General features: G+C 42.6%; 2 protein-coding genes across 5 annotated transcripts in view; both read left to right on the plus strand.

Moving 5' to 3' along the window:
• The first annotated feature begins 225 nt into the window (after positions 1 to 225).
• Positions 226 to 19744, plus strand: LOC110157745 (bromodomain-containing protein 3-like). 3 transcript variants are annotated; one of them, XM_020922111.2, is made up of 21 exons: positions 226 to 326; positions 2292 to 2514; positions 4006 to 4098; positions 4988 to 5125; positions 5215 to 5341; positions 7289 to 7638; positions 8078 to 8449; positions 9141 to 9269; positions 11245 to 11448; positions 11869 to 12188; positions 12267 to 12367; positions 12439 to 12678; positions 13074 to 13154; positions 13223 to 13543; positions 13693 to 14271; positions 14754 to 14842; positions 14919 to 15024; positions 15094 to 15215; positions 15847 to 16040; positions 17255 to 17486; positions 19085 to 19744. In XM_020922111.2, the coding sequence occupies exons 2-21, from the start codon at positions 2395 to 2397 to the stop codon at positions 19151 to 19153; spliced, it is 3987 nt and encodes a 1328-aa protein (XP_020777770.2). In that variant the 5' UTR covers positions 226 to 326; positions 2292 to 2394; the 3' UTR covers positions 19154 to 19744. The 3 variants fall into 3 exon arrangements, with proteins under 3 accessions (XP_020777770.2, XP_020777772.2, XP_020777771.2); XM_020922113.2 differs by having other exon boundaries at positions 13074 to 13148; XM_020922112.2 differs by having other exon boundaries at positions 8081 to 8449.
• Positions 19745 to 20269: 525 nt separating this feature from the next.
• The window catches only part of lpar2b (lysophosphatidic acid receptor 2b), a 30607-nt gene continuing 23966 nt past the window's right edge, over positions 20270 to 26910 (plus strand). The window contains exon 1 of one of the 2 annotated variants that reach the window (XR_002318677.2): positions 20270 to 20671. The gene's annotated coding sequence lies outside the window, so the exon portion shown is untranslated. The remainder of the gene's footprint in view (positions 20672 to 26910) is intronic. The other variant, XM_020922116.2, reaches the window with a different exon arrangement.

The following is a 26910-nucleotide window of genomic DNA, read 5'->3' on the forward strand; positions in this document are numbered from 1 at the left end:
GTTCAGTTTAGGTCTGCTTTGTGCAGATGTGTGTCTGTGTGGATATTATCAGAACCAATGCTATTTAAATTTTAGATTTTAGATTTAGACCTCTCCCCCCAACACCAGCCCTTTTGTGTGCCCACACTGCAGGCACAGGGTATGGGTGCAGAGTGCGTGGGTGTTCCTCCACAGGGTGGCGCTGATTCTCACGAGTGTAGCGTGATGCGCGCGTCACGCGCTCGGCTCGTCCCGGTGCGTGTGACGTGGGTGACGTGAGAGCGTCGGGACTGTTTGTTCTGGATTTGGCTGAGGCTGAAGTGTGCGCTGACAGCTCACAGTAGCAGGTACACTCGGCTCTTTTGGCTCTGGATCCGTCAGGAGCGCATTCTAGTCGCGGTGCTATAGCTCGAGAGGTGTCCCGCACGCCTGTCCCGCTCCTCCCCGGCGCGCTGTCACTGTGCCGGGGCATGGTGTCAGTGGAGCTGAGCAGGAGCTGTCCACAGGCCGGGCAGCTCAAGGCCGGCTCGGGGCGCAGCTAGCGGCTCTGTTCTGATGACTGTTCGGTGCTGTGGCTCATACTGTGTGCTTTGGAGTTCCGCCTGTTATACTTGTACGTGTGCGTTGTCCGCGACCGACACTGCGCTGTCAGTGCGCGCGTTAGCAATAGCCTTTAGCATGCTACTGCTAGCCGGATGTTTATGTTGGGCACAGTCCGTATTCAGGACGCAGCTTACGCCTCCTCTGCGCCGTAGGCCGCGCTCTGTGGCGCAGGAGCTCGGGACAAATCTACGTGATCTTCTCAAACACTGGTAGCGGCCCTCTGCCTGTGTTGAACCCCGCTCACACATAAACACACTGCTGTAGTGTACGGACACATGCACTGTCATTATACTAACTACTGTTAATGCTTTATGTCGGCCCTTTTCCGAGGGTAACACACAATAGTGCGCTCACGTAACCTTGTAGAGTATAGGACAGGCCCTACATTCTGCCCATGTCCTACCGCTCCTCTGGGGCCACACTCACTCACTTGTCCTAATGGAGAGTTATGGATCAGCCAAAAATCCACATTAAATGTATAGGGATTATCCATGGAATCAGGCAGGGAAGCAGCACTGCACCTTTAGTGTCTATGGTCATGTTAAAGGTTACAGCAGACTGGAGGTTACACCATGTTCCAGAGTGTATGAGGTACTTCAGCCCTCAGTCCAGCTGAGGTCAGGAGTGGGACTGAGTTAGTGATGTCAAAGTTACTTCTTGTCTGCAGAGCACTAAATGTGCCCTCCCATCAACCACAAAACATCTGATCACGAGAACACATTTTACAATTCAAATATCATGCTTCACTGTCCTGAGGCTATATGATATACAGGTCTGACTTTCTGACACTAGTGACAAAAAAAATGATATTCACATTTTATGAATACTTATGAGTAATATGTACTAGTAAATGGTCACATATCTAGTCACACCTGGGTGTGGAGGACATTCCTCTCATACATGAACCCTTTATTTATGGAGATTCTGATTTGATTTAGAAATAGTGTATATAGTTAGGAAAGGGAAAGATGGATTGGCGTGTGTCGTGTTTTAGTTTTTCCTTGAGTGATGCAGAAAGGAGGAAGCCACTGTCTGTGTGAATGTTCATGTATGTTAGGGAGTAATGATGAAAAACACCTTACTTAGAAGCGCCAGCACTACTGTTAATATGCCATTGAGCCATTGGTGGTTTAATGGCATATTTACAGTAGTGCTGGTATAATGTTTGTGAATAAAATAAATGATCAAATATTGTATTTTAGAATAATTGTGTAAAACACTGTCAAAAATATGTTAAAACTAAAGAAAAAATACAATGGATATAAACCACACATTTTCAGGAGTCTGTGATTTCAATACAGACATCCATGGTCCTGTTTAGGAGTTAGATTTTTAATGAAAACACATCACTTGTTGTAATTCCAACTAAGTCAGATCTTTATAGGGTCAAATTTTAAAGCCAGAGCAGTGCCTCTAGTTAGCATCATAAACCCAGGGAATGTTGATGGTGTCAGCTGCAAAGTATAAATTATCACTGGAATGTTGTCCGTCCCAACTGAATACTGTCATTGTGTCCTTGGGCAAGACACTTACACTCCACGCCAGTGTCTGTGTACATTGGTGTAATGACAAACATGGCCAAACATGGAGGTCTGCCCATCAAGTAAAAGCACCAGTGTGACATTGGCCTCTTCTTTTCCCATCCCTGTCTACATGCCCTCCAGTGCCATAGACTTTGCTTTCACTGAATGCTGTGTGTTGTCTTCCAGAGCGTTCTGTGCTGCCCTGATGCTAATGCTTCTGATGGGGTGATCCCTCTGCCCTGTCTGCCCCTCTGCCCTGTCTGCTATAGCGCCTCAGGCCAGAGGAGAGATGGGGGACGCCTCGGAGAGTGGAGTGCCCCTCCTCTCCACCCCCGCCCTGCTCTGGAACCCCCCACCCCCTGAGACCTGTGACCCGGCACGGCCCAAGCGCCAAACCAACCAACTGCAGGTACTGCCTAGTGATGGGACTCTTTTTATTTCTATGACAGAAGCCATTTTATTTACCAACTAATCCCAGAGAGAAATGACCAAGGCAGGGTCAAACTGGGGGTAGGAGTGTGTTTACCCATTGAAATTGTGTGCAATCTATTATAATTAAAAACTGTTACGGACAGTTACTCAACAGTGACCCCCGGTTTCAGAAGTAAATTTCTTACTTTCAGAAAAAAGATACTAAAAGTTTGAAAGCTCAGGGCTAATATCAGTTATGTGGTAATTAATGAACACAAGACCTACAACTTCATGTAAAATCTATTTTTGAAACTTTAGAAACTGCTAAGTTTCAAACACCTCGCTGAATCTTCTGTTTTAAATGTGCAACCGCTTTATGGATATTTGTTAGCATACAGCTGGTTACCCTCTGTGATGTCTTTGAACTCATTTCAAGATCAAAATGATGCAGCGGTTACAGAGAGAGAGGTGACAAACTTCAGAATTGTAAAGTTGGAATCACGTTGGTTAGAGGGTTAGCTATGTCCATTTATCTAATCAAATATGTAAATAATGTAGTAATAATCTAACATAACATAAGATTACCAGTGTGTATCTCACTAACTGCCAGTCTCTACATCTTACCTCAACCCTGTATACTTTCTGTTACCTTGTTAGCTTTAAATGACTGCAATCTCTTTTTGATGTGATGTGTCGCTAAAAACAAGGGAATTGTAAACATTATCAGCTGATGCTCCTTGAACCCGGAAATGACATCACACTGGACTTACACTGATACTTATAGTTTAAGAAGTCAGAATTCTATGGTAGAATTGACCTTTTAACTGTCATAAAGGGATGTTTTATCTTGGTTTATGGTTAAAGGCGCTGTACCTGATTTTTACTCTATTGAAAACATGACAAACAGAACTCGTTCATTTTAAACACTTTGCAGTGGTCCAAAGTTATTCCTCACTTACCTTATACATTCCTAGCATCCTAATTATTCACTCCGCTGATTTGACATGGTAAAATCTAATAACTTCCACAGATTTATTTGAAGTCATTTTCAAATGTGAACAAAAATTGCTTCAAAATCCAAAGGCTTTTTATAATAAAAATAATCATAATCAGTTTGACTGGAAAAATCAATCAGCCACTGATAATATTGTTGATATATTAGTATGAGACAATTTCTGTCTCCTCATGATCCTTTGTCTGATCTTCCTTTCACCAGGACAAAGTCCCTGTTTGTGCTGTTTGTGTCTGTGGAAATTGTGATTAAGCCACAATCCTGTTATGAGTTACTGAAGCTGTTTTCATTTGAGTTAATACATGTTTGTAAAGAAAAGTCAAAAGTCATAACCTTTATTTTAAGGATTAAGTTGTGTTAGCTTTCTTACAATGACCTATACAAATCCAAAGTTTAAGTTTGCAGGGGTCACAAGGTCCTGGGGTGGAGCTGTGTGTGGATGTACTGTAAACTCACGCAGTCTCATTTCTCCTTCAGTACTTGCTTAAAGTTGTGCTCAAGACTTTATGGAAACACCACTTCGCTTGGCCCTTCCAAGCCCCCGTAGATGCTGTTAAACTCAACCTCCCAGTAAGTGCTCACATGTCTTTGTATGGTCAAACTGGAACCTTGTATTTTTGTGGTTAGTAGTCTTAGTAAGTCATAGTTCCAAATACACTAAAGTTATCCAATCCGCTCATTCACTCATACTGTCTTAAAATTGTATTGTATTTAAAATGCATTTCTTTCTTTCTCATTTACCATTTCTAATGTGTGTGTAATCCCTCAGTCATCCAAGTAAGATCCATAGCAAAGGAGAAATTCATTTCTGTCTCTGTACACAAGTTTTTGACATTTCACAGCTCGCAGCTTCTTTTGTTCTGATCATATTGTTTGCTGTCCTTCAGGCAGATATAAGGCAGTGTCCACCAGTGTCTAGTGCACCTTTTGGTTGGGAGTCTACCACCTGCTTATTTCTATGGAGATGTCATTACTCTGCTTGGAATGTTCCACACTGTGCCATTAAATTGTTCTACCTTACATTTATTCAATTGCAGGTGGTTTTATAACTAAATACCTAAAAGCTGGCATTTTGACTGTGAGCGGGGTCGCCTCTCCACAGATCTGACCTGTAACTTGATCTGGTTTGGTTTCCATGAAGACAGAAAGGTTTAGTGCCATGCTGTGAAACATTCCAGACAAAGCAATAACATCTCCACGGAGATGGACTCTCAACCAAAGAAGTTTTGCACTTTTTCATTTTAGATCTACTGGTATATTGTGATTTAAAATGTCCAAAATAAAACATAATGATGCACTATGTATAGCAGACAAAGGCACAATATGTCTGTCCAAATTTAAAATGCGCTCTCTTCTTTAATCTTCCTCTTGTTTCAGGCTCTTATTGTGTCAAAGAATAGCCGTGAAAGGACTTTTTACAGTGTTAGTGTTCTTCTAAGCTCTTTTATCGTATCCCTAGGATTACTATAAGATTATCAAGAACCCTATGGACATGGGCACCATTAAGAAGCGCCTGGAGAACCACTACTACTGGAATGCACAGGAATGCATGCATGACTTCAACACCATGTTCACCAACTGTTACATCTACAACAAGGTGAGGTCAATGTCCTTGCAGTGGTCACTATGTACAGAGCGTGTGAGAGTGATGCCCTCATAATGCCCTCTGCTGCCCCGTGTGCCTAGCCCGGGGAGGACATAGTGCTGATGGCAGAGGCCCTGGAAAAGCTCTTTCTGCAGCTCATCACAGAGATGCCTCAGGAGGAGACCGAGATCGCTGTGGTGACCAAAGGAAGGCGAGGGAGGGAGCCCGGTGAGTGTCCTGTCTGCAACGTGCACATGGGGGCAACAACATAGACTTGATAAACTTTCTAACTTGTTCTAGAGCCCGACCGATATATCGGTTGGCCGATATTATCGGCTGATATGGGCAACGTTAGGCATATCGGCTATCGGCCGATATGCTTGCTGATAGGGGCCGATATTTCACGTGGGCATGTTATACCTCGTTATAAATCTTAGACTCTCTACATTCTGTTCATTTAATCCAATTTACAGACAGATAAATGTCCTAATATGTGGCTCCACATCAGTATTTATCTACGGAGTCATTTGTCTGTGTGTGTCCGTACTGTCCCTGAACACACCACAGAGTCGCGTCACTCACGTGTGTTTGTTTACACCTGCAGACACAGATCCAAACACTGAGATTATATTCTTTTTACGGACAATCGGTTTGAGTCTGGATTAAAAGGACATTTATTAGTGCAGATTTGTGATGTGAGGAGGAGCCTGTATGAGCGGTGAGTGTTGGAAATATGTCGACTCTGAAGCTAGTTTTTGTCATTTGTTATGGGTTAGCTGCTGTAGCTCCCGCACATAAACAGACTGTTTTCTATTGGTCTGTTCTAAAGTGACTATATTGGCCGTATATTTGCTACTGGACCTGCACTGATATGTAAATGAGCTGTGAACAGACGTGTGAATTATGACATTTGCGCAAATAATTAATTACCGCGGCGCGCACGTATTTACGGCTAAAGGCTAATAGCGCTACTTTCTTTACTAGTTATGGGTCCGTCGCGAACGAAATGACTCTTAGAGCCGGCTCTTTGAAGGGAACGACGGGAGCCTGATCCTTATTGGGAGCCGTGTTTTCTCTTTCTCTCACTTTTTTTCTCTTCACGCCACGTGATTCGTGGTTTGACAGCGGCAGCGGCTAAAAACGAAACTTTGAGAAATTTGCGTGTACATAGGATTAAAAAAAAAAAAAAAAAAAAAAAAAAAAAAAGAGCATATTTGACTGTAGTTTAGCATAAAATAAATAAGTCCCGGTTTAGTCCTTTTTCAGTCCTGGTTTAGACCTGGTTCGGTCCTGATTCAGTCCTGCTTTAGACGTGCTTTAGTCCTGCTTGCAACAAAACAATCTGAAGAGCCACTTGGGAGCCAAAAGAACCAGCAGCTTTTAGTGAGCCGAGCCAAAGGAGCCGGTTCTCTAAAAAGAACTGGAATACCCATCACTAGTGTCTAGAATGTGATGCAAAAATGCCATTAAGCCAACCTACTGTCTGTAAATATGATGTAAAGAGGCAGAATAACAATAAATGTTGCCTAAATAAACCCAATTTAAAATCCACCATAGCCAAACCTAAGTTTTTTAAACAATTCAACATTTACAGTGAATTTTTACATCACTAAATATATCGGCGATTATATCGGCTATCGGCAGCGCCAACTCCCATTATATCGGTTTCACATCGGCCACAGCAAAATCCATATCGGTCGGGCTCTAACTTGTTCCAATTCACTTTCTATTGAAAAATTGTTGCCCTGTTCTTAAAATGTTTGTATTAACCCACTTTATGTGATCCTGGTGTTTATATTTCACTGTTTTGTTAAATCAAGATATGACTTTTAATAACACACCAATCATGGTCAGAATTCCAAATATGTAACTCCAAATTCCCCATCCTCCTTTTTGATGAGCTTCATTTGGCTGGAGCAATAATTATTTCTCACTTTTGCATTGCTGGCATCCTCATTATTCACTGCAATGAGCTTCTAAGTGCTTTTCACTGCTTAACCACTAGCATACTAACAGGCACTTCCTGGTTTATGGATGATACAAAGGCTTTCTAATTAGACGCAGGCAGTATACATTGGTCTCATTTTTTCCATATGAGTTATTTTACAATATATCTGTGCTGGGACAAAACATAAAGTGCTGACTTTAACAACAGCTTGCTTTGTTTTCTTCCAGCGGTGATCAAGTCTGACTCAGGACAAGACACATCGTCTGCCTCCAGCACCCCCCATACTCTGGGTTACTCCTCTATGAACCAGGCAGTCCCCATGGCCCCGGGCCCCACAGCCATGGGCCCCACAGCCATGGGCCCCACAGCCATGGGCCCTACAGCCATGGGGCCCACAGCCATGGGCCCCACAGCCATGGGCCCCTCAGCTCTGCCGCCTTCCACTCGCATGCCCCCCTCTTCGCACACGCCTCACCTGTTTACCCAGGGAATGACCTCTCTCCCTCCTGCTCCGCTCACAACAAACCAAACCCTCCAACCGGCCCCAGTGCTCCAGAGCTCTCCACCTTTCATCAAGGTACTTCCGTGTTTCTGTGTTTCCCTTTAACACAGGAGAGCATAGTGGGCCCTCTTATCTCTCTTTGTTCCTCGTAGTCTTACAACATCTGGACTGATGTAACAAATCATTATTATAATCATCATCATGTTCTTGAGAGTGTTCTCTCATAATTTATCTCTAACCTCAAGTTAGCGTAATCCTGTATTGTCCTGAGACGCGAGTGTTCAGAAAATTTCTATTTTCACCTACCCCATATATATATATATATATATATATATATATATATATATATATATATATATATATATATATATATATATATATATATATATATATATATTTTTATATTTTTTTCCCCAAAACAAGACTATGATTGTGATGAGGAAACATTAATATAATAATAATATAGTAATATGGGGCCCTCTAACAATGTGTGTTGTTTGTGTTGTGTTGTTAGCAGCAGAAGAAGAGTCAGAAGAGGAAGGCTGACACCACCACGCCCACTGCCAGCGACCAGCACAGTGAGTCCTCCCCTGTGCCCTGTGAGCCCCGCCCACAGCGTCACACCAGCTGGCTGTCCAAACGCCCCAGACACGACACGTCCCAGCCGGACTCTCAACACCAACCTGGCCTGCCTCTGGACTCTGGGGCCTCCACCCCCAAGAGGCAGGAGCAGCTCCGGTCATGCGCGCGCCTGCTCAAAGAGATGCTGTCCAAGAAACACGTGGCCTACGCCTGGCCCTTCTACAAGCCCGTGGACGTCAAAGCTCTGGGCCTGCACGACTACTACGACATCATCAAGCACCCCATGGACCTCAGCACCATCAAGGTAAAACTAGGCCTGCCACCAGCATTATTATGTCCATTTGTCATTCAATATACAAACGTTTGGACAAACGTTTTCTTTTCTTTTTTTTATTGCTTTTTACATGCAAAAGACATGAAATATTTAAAGTAAGATATACTGAATTATGTAGAAATTATGCAACAATGTAGTTTTCTTTGCTACATTCAGTGAGAAGGTGTATCCAAAGCTTTGAATGGTAGTGCATGCTAGATGAACATACAATATTTTCTTCAGGAGCAGTGGGCCTGTCATGATAATTGCTATAGTGACTTATGGTTCAATATATGAAAGCTCGAACAATATATTTTGGGAGTCAGTATTTATCATGTGTGCAATTTCTTTGCAAAAATGGTGACATTTTAAAAAATGTTATCTTATGAGGTCATTTGAGCTCTATCAAGTAGAGTAAATAACTTCTATGGCTAATTAGTTATTAATTCTACCATGTATTTGTTGCAGCTCCTGCTTTTTAATAATGCAAATGCAATTGTCTGGCTTTAAGGTTACTGTGAAAGTGGTATGAATTTTTAATTTCAATATTATCATTTATTGTGATATTTCCAAAATCAATATATGGCATATATTGTGACAGGCCTAGGTAAAAACAGCTCTCATGTTAGACCCCCACATAGTAGCCGTGTTCTGACTCTTCAGAGTTGAATGTGTCCTACAGAAAAAGCTGGATAGCCGACAATACAAAGACGCTCAGGAGTTTGCAGCAGATGTCCGGCTCATGTTCTCCAACTGTTACAAATACAATCCTCCGGACCATGATGTAGTGGGGATGGCTCGCAAACTGCAGGTAAGCGCCGAGCAGCACCTCATGCATCATGAAGCTGTTATGGATGAATCCTATACTACCCTATACTGTTTGACCCTTGCACTGTCCAGTATATAAGCAGTAGTTAAATATAGTGCTGTCATGCGATTAAAAAATTGAGACATTAATTAATTATGATCTGTAATTAATTAATCTAATTAATCTCTTTTTAATCTCACCTAAAAATTGCTGAGAAAAGCCTTCAATTTGAGGTATTTTCATTTAAATTCATTATTACATTATTGTGACAGATCAAAAGACTGATATAGAACAAAAAAAAGTGACTTTATAAAGTCATTTACTGTTTAACAAACTTTAACAGATGCAGTCACATTCCACAGTATCATCATTATTATTACTATTACTAATCTGCAGTGTTGGGAAGGTTACTTTTAAAATGTATTCCCCTACAGATTACAGATTACATATACCAAAATGAAGTTTGTAACTTAATCCATTTAATTACTTAAAGTGAGTAATGTAATTTTAATACTTTGGATTACTTGATATTGTCGTGCTTTTTAAAACTACATGAATGTAGCAACCACATCCTGCAAATGTTGTTCTTGTTTGTTCTCTTCAAATTGGCTGTTGAGCCCAAGTCTCCATGAATAAGAAACTGTTTGCTGTAAAGTAGCAAAGACGAGGAAATCTGAACATAATAACTTTTGTCTACTTAAAGACAATAAAAAGTCCAATCTTTCCTTAACCATATTAAAAATATTATTGATAGAGAAATGCTTTATATATGAGATCACTGGTTTTAGTCCTGGTTTAGACCTGCTTTAGTCCTACTTTAGTCCTAGTTTAGTCCTGGAATGGGTTAGTCCTGGTTTTAGTCCTGGTGTTAGTTCTGGTTTAGTCCTGGTTTAGTCCTGGTTTAGACCTGGTATAGACCTGGTTTTAGTCCTGGTTTAGACCTGGTATAGACCTGGTTTTAGTTCTGGTGTAGTCCTGGTTTAGACCTGGTTTTAGTTCTGGTTTTAGTCCTGGTTTAGTCCTGGTTTAGACCTGGTTTTAGTTCTGGTTTAGTCCTGGTTTAGTCCTGGACTGGGTTAGTCCTGGTTTTAGTTTTGGTGTTAGTTCTGGTTTAGAGGCGCACAGGAGGAAGCGCGGTTTACGCAGCGTATGCAAGAAAATGTACGCGGCTCACGGGAGCACGTCGGTGTCCGCGCAGTAACTACGGAAGGAAACGTGGTCCGCGCGTTCTCAGGTTAATGACGATGATGAAGGTGTGTGTTTGTGTTTGTGTGTGTTTGTGTGTGTGTTTGTTTGTGTGCGTGTCCCCTCATGTGGCAGGTCACTATAGGACAGTAGTGCAGACATCATGAGCCTATGCAGGTTGTTTTCACCAGTGACATTTAAGTTGTAGGCGATTTTATATTTGTTATTTTCTTTTATATTTCACGTCGGGAGAAGAATTTCCAAGACACAAATGTGTTTTTACCTGTGCACTGCTGACTCTGTTCTACTGGCTCTTCGACCTCGTCCATTGTGCGACTGACGCCACCAACGTTAACATGACGTTTACATCGCTCTTACTGCGTGCGTTTTGTGTGGGTTTCTGGCAATGAGTGGAATTACCAAAATAAAAAAAATTATAAATGTATTTTTTTGTGTGTATAAAACTGATTTTATAATAAAGCAGCTCGCATACAGAAACAGTAAAGTTAGAGATTAAAAATTAGATTAACACGGTTAAAAAACATAACTCGCTAAATATGACTGTAATTAATTCATCGCAACTAACGCGATAATTTGACACCCCTAGTTATATATACTGTCTGTGAAACATGTGTTAGCAACTAAAAACAAATATGTTTGTTGTATATTTTTAGATGTATTGTCCAAAATGTAGGTTTGTAATGGATTTAGCCCATAGTGGGATTTCTCATGTACAGTCTTTGGTATATTACAGTGTGTGGTGTTGTAGTTCTCATGTTGTGCTTTCCCACAGGATGTGTTTGAGATGCGCTTTGCTAAAATGCCTGATGAGCCGGAGAAGACCACTCTTGTGCCCGCCCCGTCCTCCGCCTGCCCCACCCGTCTGCCCCCTGCTCCTGTGGTGTCTGAGGACAGCTCTTCCTCCTCAGACACAGAGTCGTCAGGAGGGGGCTCTGACCAGGAGCGCCAGCAGCGCCTGGCTGAGCTACAGGAACAGGTTAGAACTGTTTCTGTGTTCAGGGCATCATGACAGCACCACATATCTCTGTTACACATAATCATAGCTAGCCCGCTAGCCGCCGTATTCCAAATAGGAATTAAATATGAGCACGCTTCTGGCCATTTACTTTGCTTTACTTTACTTTTGTCTGTAAACCAATATATGAACATAAACAACAGACTGATGAGCTGCCCTCTTTCACTGATCTCTCTCTAGACTTCACAACAGGTTTGATTAACAGCATTGCTAGGTGCCAGCTCCCTGCAGGCCTCGATGAGCTTCATTTGGAGCTGAATGCTATGAGCATTGTTAGACTCCCTTAGTCTACTTCTTTATACAGTCAATGGTGTTAGTATATCTCTGTTCAGACATGTTCAGACTGCAGTAGTCTGAAGTACCTCTCTCTGTGTTTTGTAGCTCAAAGCTGTTCATGAGCAGCTAGCAGCCCTGTCCCAACCCCAGACCAGCAAACCCAAGAAGAAAGACCGAGACAAGAAGGAGAAGAAGAAGGAGAAGCACAAGAAGAGGCAGTGTGTAGACGACAGCCTGGAGTCCACCAAAAAGAGCCGAAGCACCAGGGACTATCCTATAGACAAGAGGGACAAGAAAGACTATCCTACAGACAGGAGGGATAAGAAGGACTATCCTATAGACAAGAGGGATAGGAAGGACTATCCTATAGACAAGAGGGACAAGAAGGACTGTCCCGGAGACAGGAGGGACAAGAAAAGGCTCCGGTCAGTGGGGTTGAGAGCACTGGGTTATCACATGGTCATTTAGCCAAAGAGTCTAATGCCATATTGTTTCTACCACAGAAAGAAAGAAGGACTGAAGAGCCTTGGTCCAGTGGTACCTCCTCAGAGTGGGCCCACCTCTCTTCTCCCCTCTGCAGCTCTGGAAGCAGATGCAGATGGGGGTAAAGACACTCAAGTATCTGTTGTTTAAATGTTTGACTCACATGTCCTTAAAGTGTTTCTTTCTCCACAGAGTCCAGTAAATGGCCCCCCATGACGTATGAGGAAAAGAGACAGCTGAGTCTGGACATAAACAAGCTGCCTGGAGACAAGCTTGGCCGCGTGGTACACATCATCCAGAGCAGAGAGCCGTCGCTCAAGAACTCCAACCCCGACGAGATCGAGATCGACTTCGAAGCTCTCAAGCCCTCCACGCTGCGAGAGCTGGAGAAGTACGTGTCCACCTGCCTGCGCAAGAAGAAGAAACATTCAGGTACAGCGTCACTATGAGACAGTTAAATACAAGAAAAACACATCATCTAAAGTCATGGTAATTACTGTATCATTCAATATGTGAAAGCTGGAACAATGTTTTGGGGCTCATTATTTATCATTTTCTTTGCACTACTGGGACATTTTTTATTTGTTGACCATATGAAGATTTAAGTTGTAAGATGTTGAATTAATAACTTCTATAACTAATTACATATGATTTTTTTTTTTTACATTTTTAACAATTAGAATAGTTTTTGTGGTACTTGGGTTATTGTGTCAGTGGCATAAATGATTTGTAATATTGTCTATATTTTCTTCAGCAATATATTGCACTTCAAACCTAAAAACCTAATTGACCTCTGCCTGACTCAATGTGACTGTGTTTGTCTACAGATGTGAGGAAGATGAAGAGCGGCTCTTCCTCTTCAGATGACAGTGAGGCCTCTGGCAGTGAAGACACTAGCCGTGGTATGGGTGTGTACATGAATATTACTGTAAGTGTGTAAACCTGCAGCTTTAACTGGAGCGTGTGTTTGTACTAGGGCTGCTCCCCAAACAGCACAAGATGACCTCCAGAATCAAAGATGTGAAGAGGGCCCCTGGACAGTCCCTGAGTACCACAGTAGTGGTGCAGTCCAAGCCCTCTGCTACTCCTGCGACCCCCTGCCCCCCTCCCCAGCCTCAGACCCAGGCCCCTGCATACGACCCTCTGACCCACTACATGACCCAGCACTTGAGCCAGCACCTGAGCCAGCCCAGCGCAGAGCCTGTGCTCCCTAACCCTCTGGGACTGATGAACACTGGGAGCAGCCAGGTGCCCTCAGCCCCTGTCCCCCAGCCCCCACCTGTGCCTCCATCTCCAGGTACTCTCTCTCTCTCACACACACACGCACGCATGCACACACCTTCAGCAGGTACTCTCACACATGCTTAGACACATGCTTAGTGCAGAGTAGATGTTATTTGTGATTTTGTGATGCTTTTGTTTGACTCTTGACCTTTGTGTCCACAGCCGTCCACAGCGCTCTCCCACAGCAGCCCTCCAGACCCAGCAGTCGAGCTGCACCTCTTCCTCCCAAACCTCCCCAGGCCCCTCTGTCCTCACTGCCCACCAGCTCAGCCCCTCCACTGCCCCTGAACCTGCCCCAGAGCCTGCCCCAGAGCCTGCCCCAGAGCCTGCCCCTGAACCTGCCCCAGAGCTTGCCCCAGAACCTGCCCCAGAACCTGCCCCAGAACCTGCCCCAGAGCCTGCCCCAGAGCATGGCCCGGCCTCGTGTACCTTCTCCCCCCTCACACATCCTGGGGACACTATCGGCACAGCCCCCCCAGGCTTTGCTGGAGGATGATGAGGAGACACCTCCTTTGAGCCAGGTTCACAGCTTCCTACAGTCTCTGCAGGCCCGAGGGTCCCACACACACTCACCGCCACAGGGGCCCCTCAATCCTGTCCTCAACCAAAGACACACACAGGCCCTGGGACTGACGCCCACCTGCCCCCCTGTCCACAAAGGACCGGACCCCTTGCACAAAGCAGCTCTGACAGAGTCTCATCTGCCCTCAGCTCTCATCAAAGCTGAGCCCTACTCTACAGGTGCATTAGCACTCACCTACACATGTATTCAAAAGTATTTCAGGGTTTCAGATGACATCACCACATTTTACAGGCCAATATTATTTAATACAGATTCATCTTGTTTAATAATTGTAATACAGTGAGCTCCTGGGTCTAGTCAGTAATAGAAATGATCAGGTTCAACATTTGTGAATTTTCCTTTTGAATATTTCATAGCAACATACAGTGCATTTGGGAAAACTGGTTCTTGGCACCTGACAGTATGACATCATCACATTCTACTATCTAAAAGCACCAATAATTACACAGAATTCAAATATGTCAGTAGAAGAACAGGAAGGCTGGCCATATCATCTGCCTGCTTTTTTCTCTCTCCAGTCTAAAATCATGATTGCCCCTGTCCAATGAGAGACATCCTATACTTAGTTATTGGTTTCGACCTGTGTAACTAGTGTGAAATGCAGACAGCCGTGTTCAGTGTTGATGTGATTGTGTTGTAGGTTGTGTGCATCCAGGCTCCTCTCCGCTCCTACACTCTCCTCAGTTTAACCCAGTGGAGCAGCAGTCGCCTGCACACTCCAAGAGGAGCGTAAGTCACCTCCTCTCTCTCCTGGTTTCAGAGTTTCAGAACTCTGTCAGCCCGAATGACACTTCACTTTTTACAGGAACAGAGGTCTAAAATCCCCAGTATCAAGGAGGAGAGAGCTTCCCATTCCCCCGTGCTGCCCCAGTCTCCCTTCAGCCCTGGTCTGAGGCCGGACAGCAAGCACAGTAAGGCCAGAGACACTCCATAAGAATCCACTACTGTTCCTCCTGTAAACCACACCCCCTCTCTTTCAGGAGCAGATGGAAGGACACTGGATGCCCCTCGCTCTGGGTCCCAGTTTCCTGACTCCCCAGGGCCCCAGCACGATAGGATTAAGCAGGAGGCCAAGGCAACCATCTCCTCCAAGAAAACCCCTGTGAGTGTTCACCTCAACTGTACTATGCATTCACAAACAAACGTACCACCGAGGAGCAAAATGAGCTTACATCTAAAGCCCACAGCAAATTAAAAACATGAAAAACAGAACTAGTTAATTTTAATCAGTCTGCAGTGGTCCAAAGTTCTTCCTCTCTTACTTTATGCATTCTGAGTATGTTAATTATTCAACATTATGAGTTTATAAGCTCTTTTTACAACTTTCAGAGACCACTGAGTTTTGCCTTGACACACATAACACACAAAACAGGCCTTCATCATAAATATTTCTGTATTCTCTGTGGTGATGTAGAAGAATAGAAGTGAAACCCCCTCTTTAACTGTTACCCTGTTTTTGGAGACCAATGTGGGTGCCAATGCCTCTTACCTCGGTGTCTTCTGTGTCCTCTCTCTGTGTCCTCTGTTTCTTCTTTGTCCTCTCTCTGTCCTGTCTGTGTCCTCCCTCTCTGTTCTCCATGTGTCTTCTTGCTGTGTCCTCTGTGCGTCTGCTTTCTCTGTCCTCTGTGTGTGTGTGTGTGTCCTCTCTCTGTGTTCTCTCCATCCTCTCTCTCTCTGTTCCCTCTCTGTCTTTCTGTCCACTCTCTGTGTCTTCTCTCTGTGTGTTCTCTCAGGATGTAAAGGTGAAGAACATAAGCTCGTGGGCCAGTCTGGCTCAGAGGTCCCAGTCGTCTCAGGCGTCCTCCGTGCGCTCGTCCAGTGACAGTTTCGAACACTTCAGACGAGCGGCGCGAGAGAAGGAGGAGAGGGAGAGACAGCTGCGTGCACAGGCCGAACAAGCCCGTCGCCACGAGCACGACAAGCAGCGGTACTACACTCACCACCATGCAGATATTCACACCCTAATCAAGAGTACTGATAAAATAGATTGATAGTACGCAGTAACATCAGGCTGGGGGTATTCTACATTTATCTCCACGGTGGAATGTTTAGACGATATCATGCTGACACAACACACACACTAGCAAACACAAAAGAAACTAAAAACTGTTAAGATTCTTGAGTCTGAAAACTCAAAAAAATTGAAAAATTGACAGCACATTTCCAGGAGCCTGTGATCAGTCCGAGTGTTCTTGATCCTGTTTAGGAGTGAAAAACAGCACAAATCTGCACTGTTGTAGTACCAGCTAAATCAGATCTTTCTGGTCAAATTGTGTTAAAATAAAACTCAGATTAATTCTAATTTAGGTAACGGTTTCAGACAGAGTAGTACTTTCGGTTAGCTTCACACCCACTGTTGTTGGTGTTGGTGACATCAGCTGCAAAGTATCAATGCATGGATTATGAGGTCAGTTGTACTGATATTTGTCATAGTTTTCTTGTTGCACAACCTAGAGTAACCAGTAGGAATGTGATATTTGATATAATATCACATTGTTTGATACTAGTGTCATGACTTGATACATGTTCCCTCGATAAGCACATGTCCCTCTGTGCGTCATTGTCATTTCTTTTGGTCTAAAAGGGAAACAGTTAACGTGGTGTCCTCCCTAGATGCAGCAGGTAAACAGCTCCAAAGAGGCTTACAGCAAAAATATTCTAACGGAGGTGGTTTCATCTTTTTATTTTACATTGATAGACCCAGGAATGACAAAGATATGAATTCACCTATTTAATTAACGTGTTTCATAAGTTTTACTACAAAACAGTCTGTTGAAACATTTCTATGTAGTTTGAGTGTACAGAAAGAAGATGGGAGAGTGCTGTGTGTCTGTTAAGAGCACAGACTGTAGCAGGGGAGTGTGGGGAGGAGCCTGAGAAAGCTCTGTTCTTGTTTTCACTGAATGAAAATTCTGAACTGTAATTCATTGAACCAAATGAACTAAAACACTTGATATAAAAACTACAACTGTACACTAGTTGTACTGTACTGTACTGTATGTAATGTAGGTAATGTCATTAATATCATCTTATTATATTGTACTCATTAGCAGAAAAAATTACATGTGATTCTTTTTGTTTGCATCTTAAAAAGTATGAAACTGAATTGAAAGTGTCTGCTCCTGTCTCCGTCTCCTGCAGCAGAGAGGAGGACGACTCAGTGGAGCAGATTCGTCGCTCACATGACGAGGTTCGCCGTCGCCACGAGCAACCGTCTCCACAGCCCGTTACCCCTCCTGCCCCCCCGCCGGCCCCGCCCACACAGCCTCCACAGGCCCCGCCCACACAACCCACATCTCCTGTGCAGACGGCTCTGGACCAGCAGAGGGAGATAGCACGGCGGCGCGAGCAGGAGAGGCGGCACCGTGAGGCTGTGCGTACTCTTCTGTGTACTACAACTAGTGCTGTCATGCGATTAAAAAAATTGAGAGATTAATTAATTATGATCTGTAATTAATTAATCTAATTAATCTCATTTTAATCTCACCTAAAAATTGCTGAGAAAAGCCTTAAATTTTAGGTATTTTCATTTAAATTCATTATTACATTATTGTGGCAGATCAAAAGACTGATATAGAACAAAAAAAAGTGACTTTATAAAGTCATTTATTGTTTAACAAATCTCTGCAATTTGGCTGTTGAGCCCAAGTCTCCATGAATAAGAAACTGTTTGTTGTAAAGTAGCAAAGATGAGGAAATCTGAACATAATAACTTTTGTCTACTTAAAGACAATAAAAAGTCCAATCTTTCCTTAACCATATTAAAAATATTATTGATAGAGAAATGCTTTATATATGAGATCACTGGTTTTAGTCCTGGTTTAGACCTGGTTTAGACCTGCTTTAGTCCTACTTTAGTCCTAGTTTAGTCCTGGAATGGATTAATCCTGGTTTTAGTCCTGGTGTTAGTCCTGGTGTTAGTCCTGGTTTAGTCCTGGTTTAGACCTGGTTTAGACCTGGTTTAGACCTGGTTTTAGTTCTGGTTTTAGTTCTGGTTTAGTCCTGGTTTAGTCCTGGTTTAGTCCTGGACTGGATTAGTCCTGGTTTTAGTCTTGGTGTTAGTTCTGGTTTAGAGGCGCACAGGAGGAAGCGCGGTTTACGCAGCGTACGCGAGAAAACACGATCCACACGCGGCTCACGGGAGGACAGCGGTGTCCGCACATTGTCTACGGAAGGAAACGTGGTCCGCGCATTCTCAGGCTAATAACGATGATGAAGGTGTGTGTTGTGTGTGTGTTTGTGTGTGTTTGTGTGCGTGTCCCCTCATGTGGCAGGTCACTATAGGACAGTAGTGCAGACATCATGAGCCTATGCAGGTTGTTTTCAGGCGATTTTATATTTGTTATTTTCTTTTATATTTCACGTTGGGAGAAGGATTTCCAAGACACGAATGTGTTTTTCCCTGTGCACTGCTGCTCTGTTCTACTGGCTCTTCGACCTCGTCCATTGTGACTGACACCGCCAACATTAACATGACATTTACATCGCTGTTTTGTGTGGGTTTCTGGCAATGAGTGGAATTACCGAAAAAAAAAAATGTATAAATATGTTTTGTGTGTGTGTGTGTGTTGTTGTCCCAACAACACATAAAAACAGGTTTTATAATAAAGCAACTCGCATACAGAAACACTAAAGTTAGAGATTAAAAATGAGATTAACGCGATTAAAAAACATAACGCGCTAAATATGACTGTAATTAATTAATCGCAATTAACGCGATAATTTGACACCCCTAACTACAACTCCTCAAAAGTCTATTGGTTTCACCTGCTTTTAGAAAGGAGCTCCATAGTCTCATTCGTTTTTGTGTATTCTTTGTGCAATGTCTTTGTTTAGAAAAACGCTACATAAATAAAATGTATTATTATTATTATTATTATTCGTACTCTGTAAAGGTCTGTTTATATGTTAGCAGCAGGAACACAGTGCTACAGTCTTATGTAACTTGTGTGTGTGCTTGTGTGTCCTCAGATGGCCGACACCATTGACATCAACTTCCAGAGTGATCTGATGGCCATCTTTGAAGAGAACCTCTTCTGACCCTACAGCAGTTTACCTGAGCACACGTTCACTTCCAGGCTGAGGGATGAGGCTAAACTCATGGCATTATTGAAAAAAGAAAAAAAAAAAGATTTTAGGATGAGATCATGTGTGGAGTGTGTGAGTGCACCTGTCAAAACATGTTCACTGGACAGGTGACTCATCCCTGTCGGTTTGTTCAGAGTATTCTGTGTTTGAGAGGGCCCCTGACCATCACAGCCCTCCCTTCTTCCCCTCCATACTCTGTACCACACAGCAGGGGGGACAGGACTGTGGACACGCCTACACGGGCTGACCCCTGCTCTTACTGCTCACGGCTTCTTTTACGTTTGTTCATGTAAATAATGATTTGCTCTTTGTTTTATTTCTATTTATTCCCGCTGTGCTCGTCCCTGCCGCTTCCGTTTGTCTCTCTAGAGGCTCAGAGGATTCTGGATTCTGTTCTGTCTGTAGTTTGGTTCTGTCCTGGCAGGTGGAGTGTTTCCATGGACACCTGTTGGTTCGTTGAAGCCCAGAGCTCTGTGGAGTCACCTTGTTCAAAATAGAGTACAACCTTTTTTATGAAAAGTATTAAAATTATATTTAATAACACTTAATGTGTGCCTAGCCTCTTATATTTGTAGTTTCCTTTTCAGTCTGTAGGGGGAGCTGTCTGTCTTTGAATAAGAGGCGCAGAAGATATTTTCATTCTGTCCCGTGAATCAAATGAAGTGAATGGTGTAACTTAAAAACTGTAATTATTTGCTTTTCAAAATTAAACCGATTTAGATACTGATCCTGAAGGAACTTCAAATACATCACACAGGCAAACAACTACCTATATATTATATGTATTCCATCATCCCAGCGGTAGTAGAGAAGCCAAAAAGTACTACTTCCAAATAATATTACTCAAGTACAAAGGAGTGATCTATGGAATTGAAAAAAGGACAGACACAAAAATGAGACAAACTAAATCAGATTTGAAGAAGCTGCAAGAAACAAATGTTCAAATGATTTCATATTGTCACATAAAGCTTTTGTCACTTGTAGGCTTACTCACAGACGGAAGAGGAACCAAACGTTTCCCAAATAAATGTAACGGAGTAAATGTAACTGAGTACTACCCGCTTCTGACTGGGACTAAACCTTAATAGATCTATGGTGGACTAAACTAATTGGCAGAAGAAGCAGCTGCAGGGGGCAGGGCTGGAGCACAGGTTGGCATCGACTCTAACCCTTGCTCTAACCCCGCCCTCGGTGTCTCGGGGGCGGGCACAGCTCAGAGCGCGCCGCACCCTTCTCCCGCGGAGCCCCAAGCGCGCGACTGGAACAGGTAACCGCCGCTCACTTCCGGAAGCACCGACCGTGTGTCTGAGGTGATCCCGCTCTGGAGTGTACCCTCTTCGGTTACAGGCCCATGGAGAGTCCGTGACAGTCTCCGGCGGCTCGGACCCACTGTGCGTGAAGGAGGAACCCCGCTGTGAGTGAAGCGCGCCCGGAGGGAGCTCGGGTTGTCCCCTCGGCTCTGGTTCCAAGGTGAGTCTCTTCCCGTCACCTGTCAGGCCGGAGCCCCGCGGTCCAAAGGCGCAGGGAGGGGGAGGCGTTGCGTCCGCGCAGGGAGGTGTGCGCCCGGGTCCGGAGTTGATTATTGCGCGCTGGCCTTTGTCACACAAACTCCTCCACAAACTCCGGCCGCGTCTTATTCCTCTTTCCTTGCCTCCTTCTCTTTCATTCCTCTCATCGATTCTGCAGGAAAGAGACTCAGAGGAGCAGAGGGGAGAGACATGAGCTGAGGGTGAATGGGACGGTCTTTCCAAAATGACCCTGTAGTGAGAACTAGACTAACGCCAATTCTAAATCAGCCAGACCAACATCTTGGCTTTCAGATAAACGTGAAAAGCATGTTTTATTTTGTTTTCAGTTTTAATGTCAAATTCAGAATTATGCAACATGTCAAACATCCTTTGCTGCTGTCCCTGTACTTGTGTTGCAACAATACAAACTGCTCTCCGTGAGACTAATCCAGTTTCCTTCCCTCCTCATGTTTCCTCCGTGGTTTCCTTGCCTCGCCTCCTCGGAGCTTTGGGACAACACTTAATATGGCGCGTTTGATTGACAGCTGAAAAACAGAGGAACAAGGAAAGGAGTCAAGAAAGAAGTGAGGACAGAGAAATGAGACGTGACCTCTGACAGTGGGGTAATCACCGCACAGCAGTGAGTGTAGGCCTGCGTCTAATGGCACAAGCAGGTTTGAGAACTTGCAACAACTTTAAAAGGTCCCACATCACCCAAAACCCTAACCTAACCCTAACCTCAACCTCTTGTGAGCTTTTAAACCATACTATAATGTTGTTTGCTCCTCAGAAACAGTTTGAGTAACACTTTATTATTAATCTGTCAACATTTCCAAAACTCAAAATGCTCTAAGAACAAAAATGTGGCTGTTTGCTGCAGGTGTTCCAATCAGTAGGAGCAAATGGAGGGTGCTCTTGGAAAAAAGGATCAAAACTCAAGACACAACAGATTCCAGGCACTCCAAAACAGTAGAAAAAGTTAACACATCGCACGAAGAAAAATGCTCTGTTCTCCTTCAAGGTTTCCACACTCATGGAAATCCTCGAAAATTGAAAATGTCATTTTCCAGGCCTCTAAAAATCATGGAATTTTAGTATCTCTTTCACACCACTACAGCTTTCTGTTAAGTTCTCATTAGGCTATTATGATTATTTCTGAATGTCTGCGCAAAGAGATGACAATAAATGCACTGACAGGATTCTAAATGTTTAAAAACTATAATCCTAAACCCTAAGGTGAGTGGAAAGAGTTAACATTTCAGATTTAACCCTAAAAATCTGATCAATTCTACACATGTACATGTAAAGTCATGGAAAATTCACTTTAGGTCATGGAAAAGTTTTTAAATTTTGTCACTGAAAAAGAGTGAAATGTGATAACTTGAAAACAGCTTCATGACAGCAGTTACCTTTTATATATTAGTTCAGTGGAAATGGGCAATTCCAGGGCTGAAATCACCCAAATTATTCTAGAAAAGATGTGAGAAGTTTAGAAACACAGTAGAGCACTTTATATCACAAGGTGAACAGAGACTTTTTCTGTTTAAGAAAAGAACTCAGCCTAAATGTCTAGAGTTTGTGTGTTAAACATGTGTGAAAGAAACAAAACGCAACTCCAGGTCTGATTGTGATGAGGAAACAACGTTATTTCATATTTCAAATTGCGTAATCTGCGCCTTTTAATCCTTGGGACTCACAACAGCCAAAACACTAAAGGGAACATGAGGTCAGGAAGTCCAGAAGAAGTGACAGTGCATCTTGTCCTCATACAAGCATACGGACAGTAACTCGCTCGCACACACACACGCACACAGGCGCCTCTCTAGTTGCTCCAGGACCACGGACCCAGACAAGCCCAGACGTGCGGGGCCAGCTCTGTGCAAAGATCCGCCCGCTCAGTGGAAGCTCCAGGTCAGATCCAAACGTGCACATCTTCTCTTGAAACACCAACAGAGCAGTTTGTGCACTCCAGGCTACACTTTATCCATGGGCCTATTGTAACAGTGCATGCTTCAACTAACACTCAGCCTATTCACTATCACTGTTACCAGTCAACAGACAGGGTGGTACTTAGGGGTGTGCAAAAATATCGAAATATCAATATATCGTATCATTTAGTGTGATGATACAGTATCGATACAGTATCGATATCGTCGCCAAGAGTATTTTTTGGTATATTTTGCTAAATTATTTTGTTACAGCTACAGTTTTTTTGCTTGTTTAGTGGAAGGAAACTCGTTTATGCGACATTTGACATTTTCACTTTTTGATGAGTAAAATGGATGTTTTTCATTTTGACTTTGCACAAAAAGTGGTTTAACAAAGACTTTTAGAATCACAGCCATGATTTAGCCTTTATTTTTTACAGAACCGTATCAAATCGTTTTGAAATATATCATATCGAATCAAAGTGTACTGTATCGAGGTATGTATCGTATTGGCAACTTCTTAATGATACCCAGCCCTAGTGGTACTTGCTTACATTTACTTAAGTATAATGTCCTTTAAGTTACTCTTCAGAGTATGTATGCTTTTAATCCTACTTGTAGTATTTTTTAATTGAGTAAAAATTTTGGTTCCTCTTCCCATGGTGGTTGACAATTTCTTGCACCACTCCTTCAAATATGATTTTTTTTTCTTTTTTTTTCTTTTTGCATTATTTAATATTTTGTCCTTCAAAATACATTCACTTTAACCTTATAAATCAGCTACATCCCAACTGTTACTCTTTAAAGGTGCACTGTGTAACTCTGCTGAACGCTTTTCTCCATGGAGAATGTTGTTGCTTTGTCTGGAATGTTTCACAGTGCAACATTAAATCTTTTCATGGAGACCAAACCAAGTTCAAGCTCCAGTACAAATTGCACTCAAGATTACCCTAGAGATGAAGAGAAATCCTTTTTTAAATTACGTAGCATAGATGTTACGTGATATCCAATTTAAATAATGGCAAAACCAAAGACATTTTTGGAATTGACACTGCCTTTGTAAAAAAATTCAAAGAGACTTTAATCCCAGTGCTAATGCAAGTTATAAAACAGTCCATAAATGAGATTATTTTTTCCACAATCTTAAAAAAAGTGGTAATCAAGTCAGTATTCAAGTCAATGGACAAGCTTCTGGTCTCAAATTACTGGCCCATAAGCATCCTACAGACCATCTCCAAGGTCTTTGAGAAAGTGGTAGTGGAGCAATTTGTGGAGCATCTTTACTCCTCCTCAGCATTAAATTCTTTCCAGTTTGGGTTCAGGAAAAAATACTCAACTGAGACTGCTTGCTGCTGCTTATTAGAAGACATTAAATCTGGTCTGGATGGTGGACGAGTGGTGGGGGCACGCCTACCTTCGATACAGTTAACCATGACTTACTCATCACCAACTTTCCATCTCAATATGAACACAACAAATTGGATAAAATCTTACTTCAGTGGGAGGCAGCAGTGTGTAGCAGTAAACAATGTTAAATCTCCCTTAAGACTGCAGCATGGACGTGCAGCAAGGCTCGTGTCTCGGCCCCCTGCTGTATATTAATGACCTTCCATCTGTATGTAATGTTAAGATAATCATGTACGCTGTTGATATTGTGGTATATACTCATAATGAAACTGTGCACAAAGTAGAAGAAAAAAATCTCAGAGGAAATTACCCAGGTTTCTGCTTGGTTAAAAAACTCATGTTTCACTTTAAATATCAACAAAACCGTTTTCTATGTTTATTACTAACCACAAAACTATCCTGCCTTCTGCCTTTCTATCAGTAATTGATCAATTTCTATCATTAATGTTGATCAGATGAAATATCTAGGAGTTATTCTGGAACCAAATCTATGTTTTTAAAAAGCACATTAAAAAGTTAAACACTATACAACATATATTCAACATGGCCTATTTCAGATACATGAGAAAGTCCCTGAGCACTGAAGCCTCAGGTGCCTCTAAATGCAGTGATAATGCCCCACTTTTCTTTAATGCAGAACAAGTTGGTCACAGGCTTGTAAATCAGCTCTGAGGCCTCAAGAATCATTATATAAAATCCTCTCAAGACCCATGACAAGAAGAGTCGGCTATTCCACCACTGTCATGTTCTTGTGAAACACGGTATTTTAAATTTTGAAAATCTGATAATGTATGCAAATTGTATTTGTCAGCTGTTTAAGATCATTCATGATACTGCTGCTCCTCCGCTATAAAGAGTTTGTTTCTCTGAGCTCTGAAACCAGCTCCCGAGCTGCTCAATCCACTGCATTTGGAAACTCAGACTTTTCATGTGCGGCGTCCGTCAGTGGAACATGTTTCCAACAGAACTGATCACATGGACAAACTATGGCACTTTCTCACGCCCCTCTCAAATCAAACATGTGCCCGTAGTGTGTCTGACCAGTGTCTGATGTAGAAGAGAGAGCGATGCTCTGGTGTGAATGAACTGAATGATGCTTTTGATAAGGATGATGTTTTTAAGATGCTGAGAACTGGATGTTCTGATGCTCTGGACATTAGACTTTCTCTTTGTATGTTTTATTTTATGAACTCGAACATGAACCTGCCCAGAGACGACAGGTGCAAATGAACACTGACACTGTAACCTGGTACAAACATCTCTCCTGTTCAGGTTCATGTAGATTGTGCCTGTCCCTGTCTCATAAATAAACTAAACTAAGTTCCAGGTCAGATCTGTGGAGAGGCGACCCCGCTCACAGTCAGAATATCTGTTTTTCTAGGTGTTTTTGAACTATAAATCCACCTGTGATTGAATAAATGTAAAGTAGAGCTGTTTAATGTCACACTCTGGAACATTCCAGGCAGAGAAATGGTGTATCTATAGAAACAAGCAGGTGACCAAAAAGTTACATAGTGAACTTGAGTAGTACATTTCAGAAATACTTTTTTACTCTTGCTTGAGTAATTTCTTGGCCCACCTCTTGGTACTTCTACTTAGGGCTCGACTGATATGGATTTTGTTGCGGCTGATACTAATAAAATAAGTTTAGCTGCTAACAGTCAATATAAAAGCCAATATATTTAGTGATGTAAAAATTCACTGTAAATCTTCAGTTGATTATAAAACTTGGGTCTGGCTCTACTGCATTTTATACTGGGTTTGTTTAGGCAACATTTATTGTTCTTCTGCCTCTTTATGTCATATTTAAAGATAGTGGGTCTGCCCAGTGCCATTTTTGCATCACATTCTAGCCTGTAAAGAAAGTATGTAAACTACAAGTATCAGCCTTTAGCAGTAAATGCGTGCGCACCGCAAGCAGTACTTTTGTTTTGCCTGAAGTTCATTTTTATTTATAGTCCATATCGAGAATACAAGAGCATTTAAAGCAGCGCCTCAGTGTGACATTTATCTGTCTGTAGAGAGTGTAAGCTTTACAACGAGGTCTAACCTGCCCACGAGGACTATCAGCCCAGATCAGCAAGATTTAGGCCGATAGCTGATATGTCTTCGATTGCCCATATCGTCTGATAATATCAGCCCCTACTTCTACTTGAGTAAGATTACTGTTACTTGAGTACAATTTTTGGCTATACAGAAAAGACGGTGTACAGTTTACACTGGTCACAATGTTTAAATGAACACACTCATAACATTTGAATGAAGACTGAAATATGAACTGATAAAAGAGAGTGTGTGTGTGTGTGTGTGTGTGTGTGTACTAGTCTATGTGCTCTGACACTTGTTCTAATACAGCTCAACAACATTCTAAAGACACTCAGGACATGTTCATTTCTGTTCTGTCAAGGGGAATTTTTACTATCGATAGCTGCTCAGTTGAGTTTTGATACCATTGGTAGTATCAGTTATGATCTGATTTTGTTGATGCCTTGGATGTGTTTGATTTGGCTCATGTCTTGTAGCTGTGTTGTGGGTTGGTGGTTGCTTTGCTTTGGGTGTCCTACTCCTCCTCTTCCTTTGCCCAGGCTGCAGTGACAGTGTGCTGGGTAAATAGTACCTGCTCAGGGCCTGATCACCGGTAGAACCCGTTCCTCCCATGTCCTCGAGGTTCAACCGCAGCATAGCTCTGCTCCAGTCCACTTTACTGTGTTATTCACCATTCTGCACTTTTATTTGTAGTTTATTTTTAAATGTCCTATATTTTACAAAATTATTGTTGTGTTTTGAGTAACCCTTTATTATTAGTTTGTCTATATATCCAAAGCTCAACAGTTTCACCTTGTGATGTCATAAAGTGGTAGTTTTA

The sequence above is a fragment of the Boleophthalmus pectinirostris genome, unplaced genomic scaffold, assembly GCF_026225935.1.
Source record: "Boleophthalmus pectinirostris isolate CB_2022bp ecotype Guang Dong unplaced genomic scaffold, ASM2622593v1 HiC_scaffold_22, whole genome shotgun sequence".
Classification (NCBI taxonomy): domain Eukaryota; kingdom Metazoa; phylum Chordata; class Actinopteri; order Gobiiformes; family Gobiidae; genus Boleophthalmus; species Boleophthalmus pectinirostris.

Bases quoted from the DNA above. Each gene is read 5' to 3' on its own strand.
- LOC110157745 (XM_020922111.2), top strand. From the start codon at position 2,395: ATGGGGGACGCCTCGGAGAGTGGAGTGCCCCTCCTCTCCACCCCCGCC. The intron at 9,270-11,244 runs GTAAGCGCCGAG...GCTTTCCCACAG, and splicing joins GGATGGCTCGCAAACTGCAG to GATGTGTTTGAGATGCGCTT. The intron at 16,041-17,254 runs GTACTACACTCA...CGTCTCCTGCAG, and splicing joins CACGAGCACGACAAGCAGCG to CAGAGAGGAGGACGACTCAG.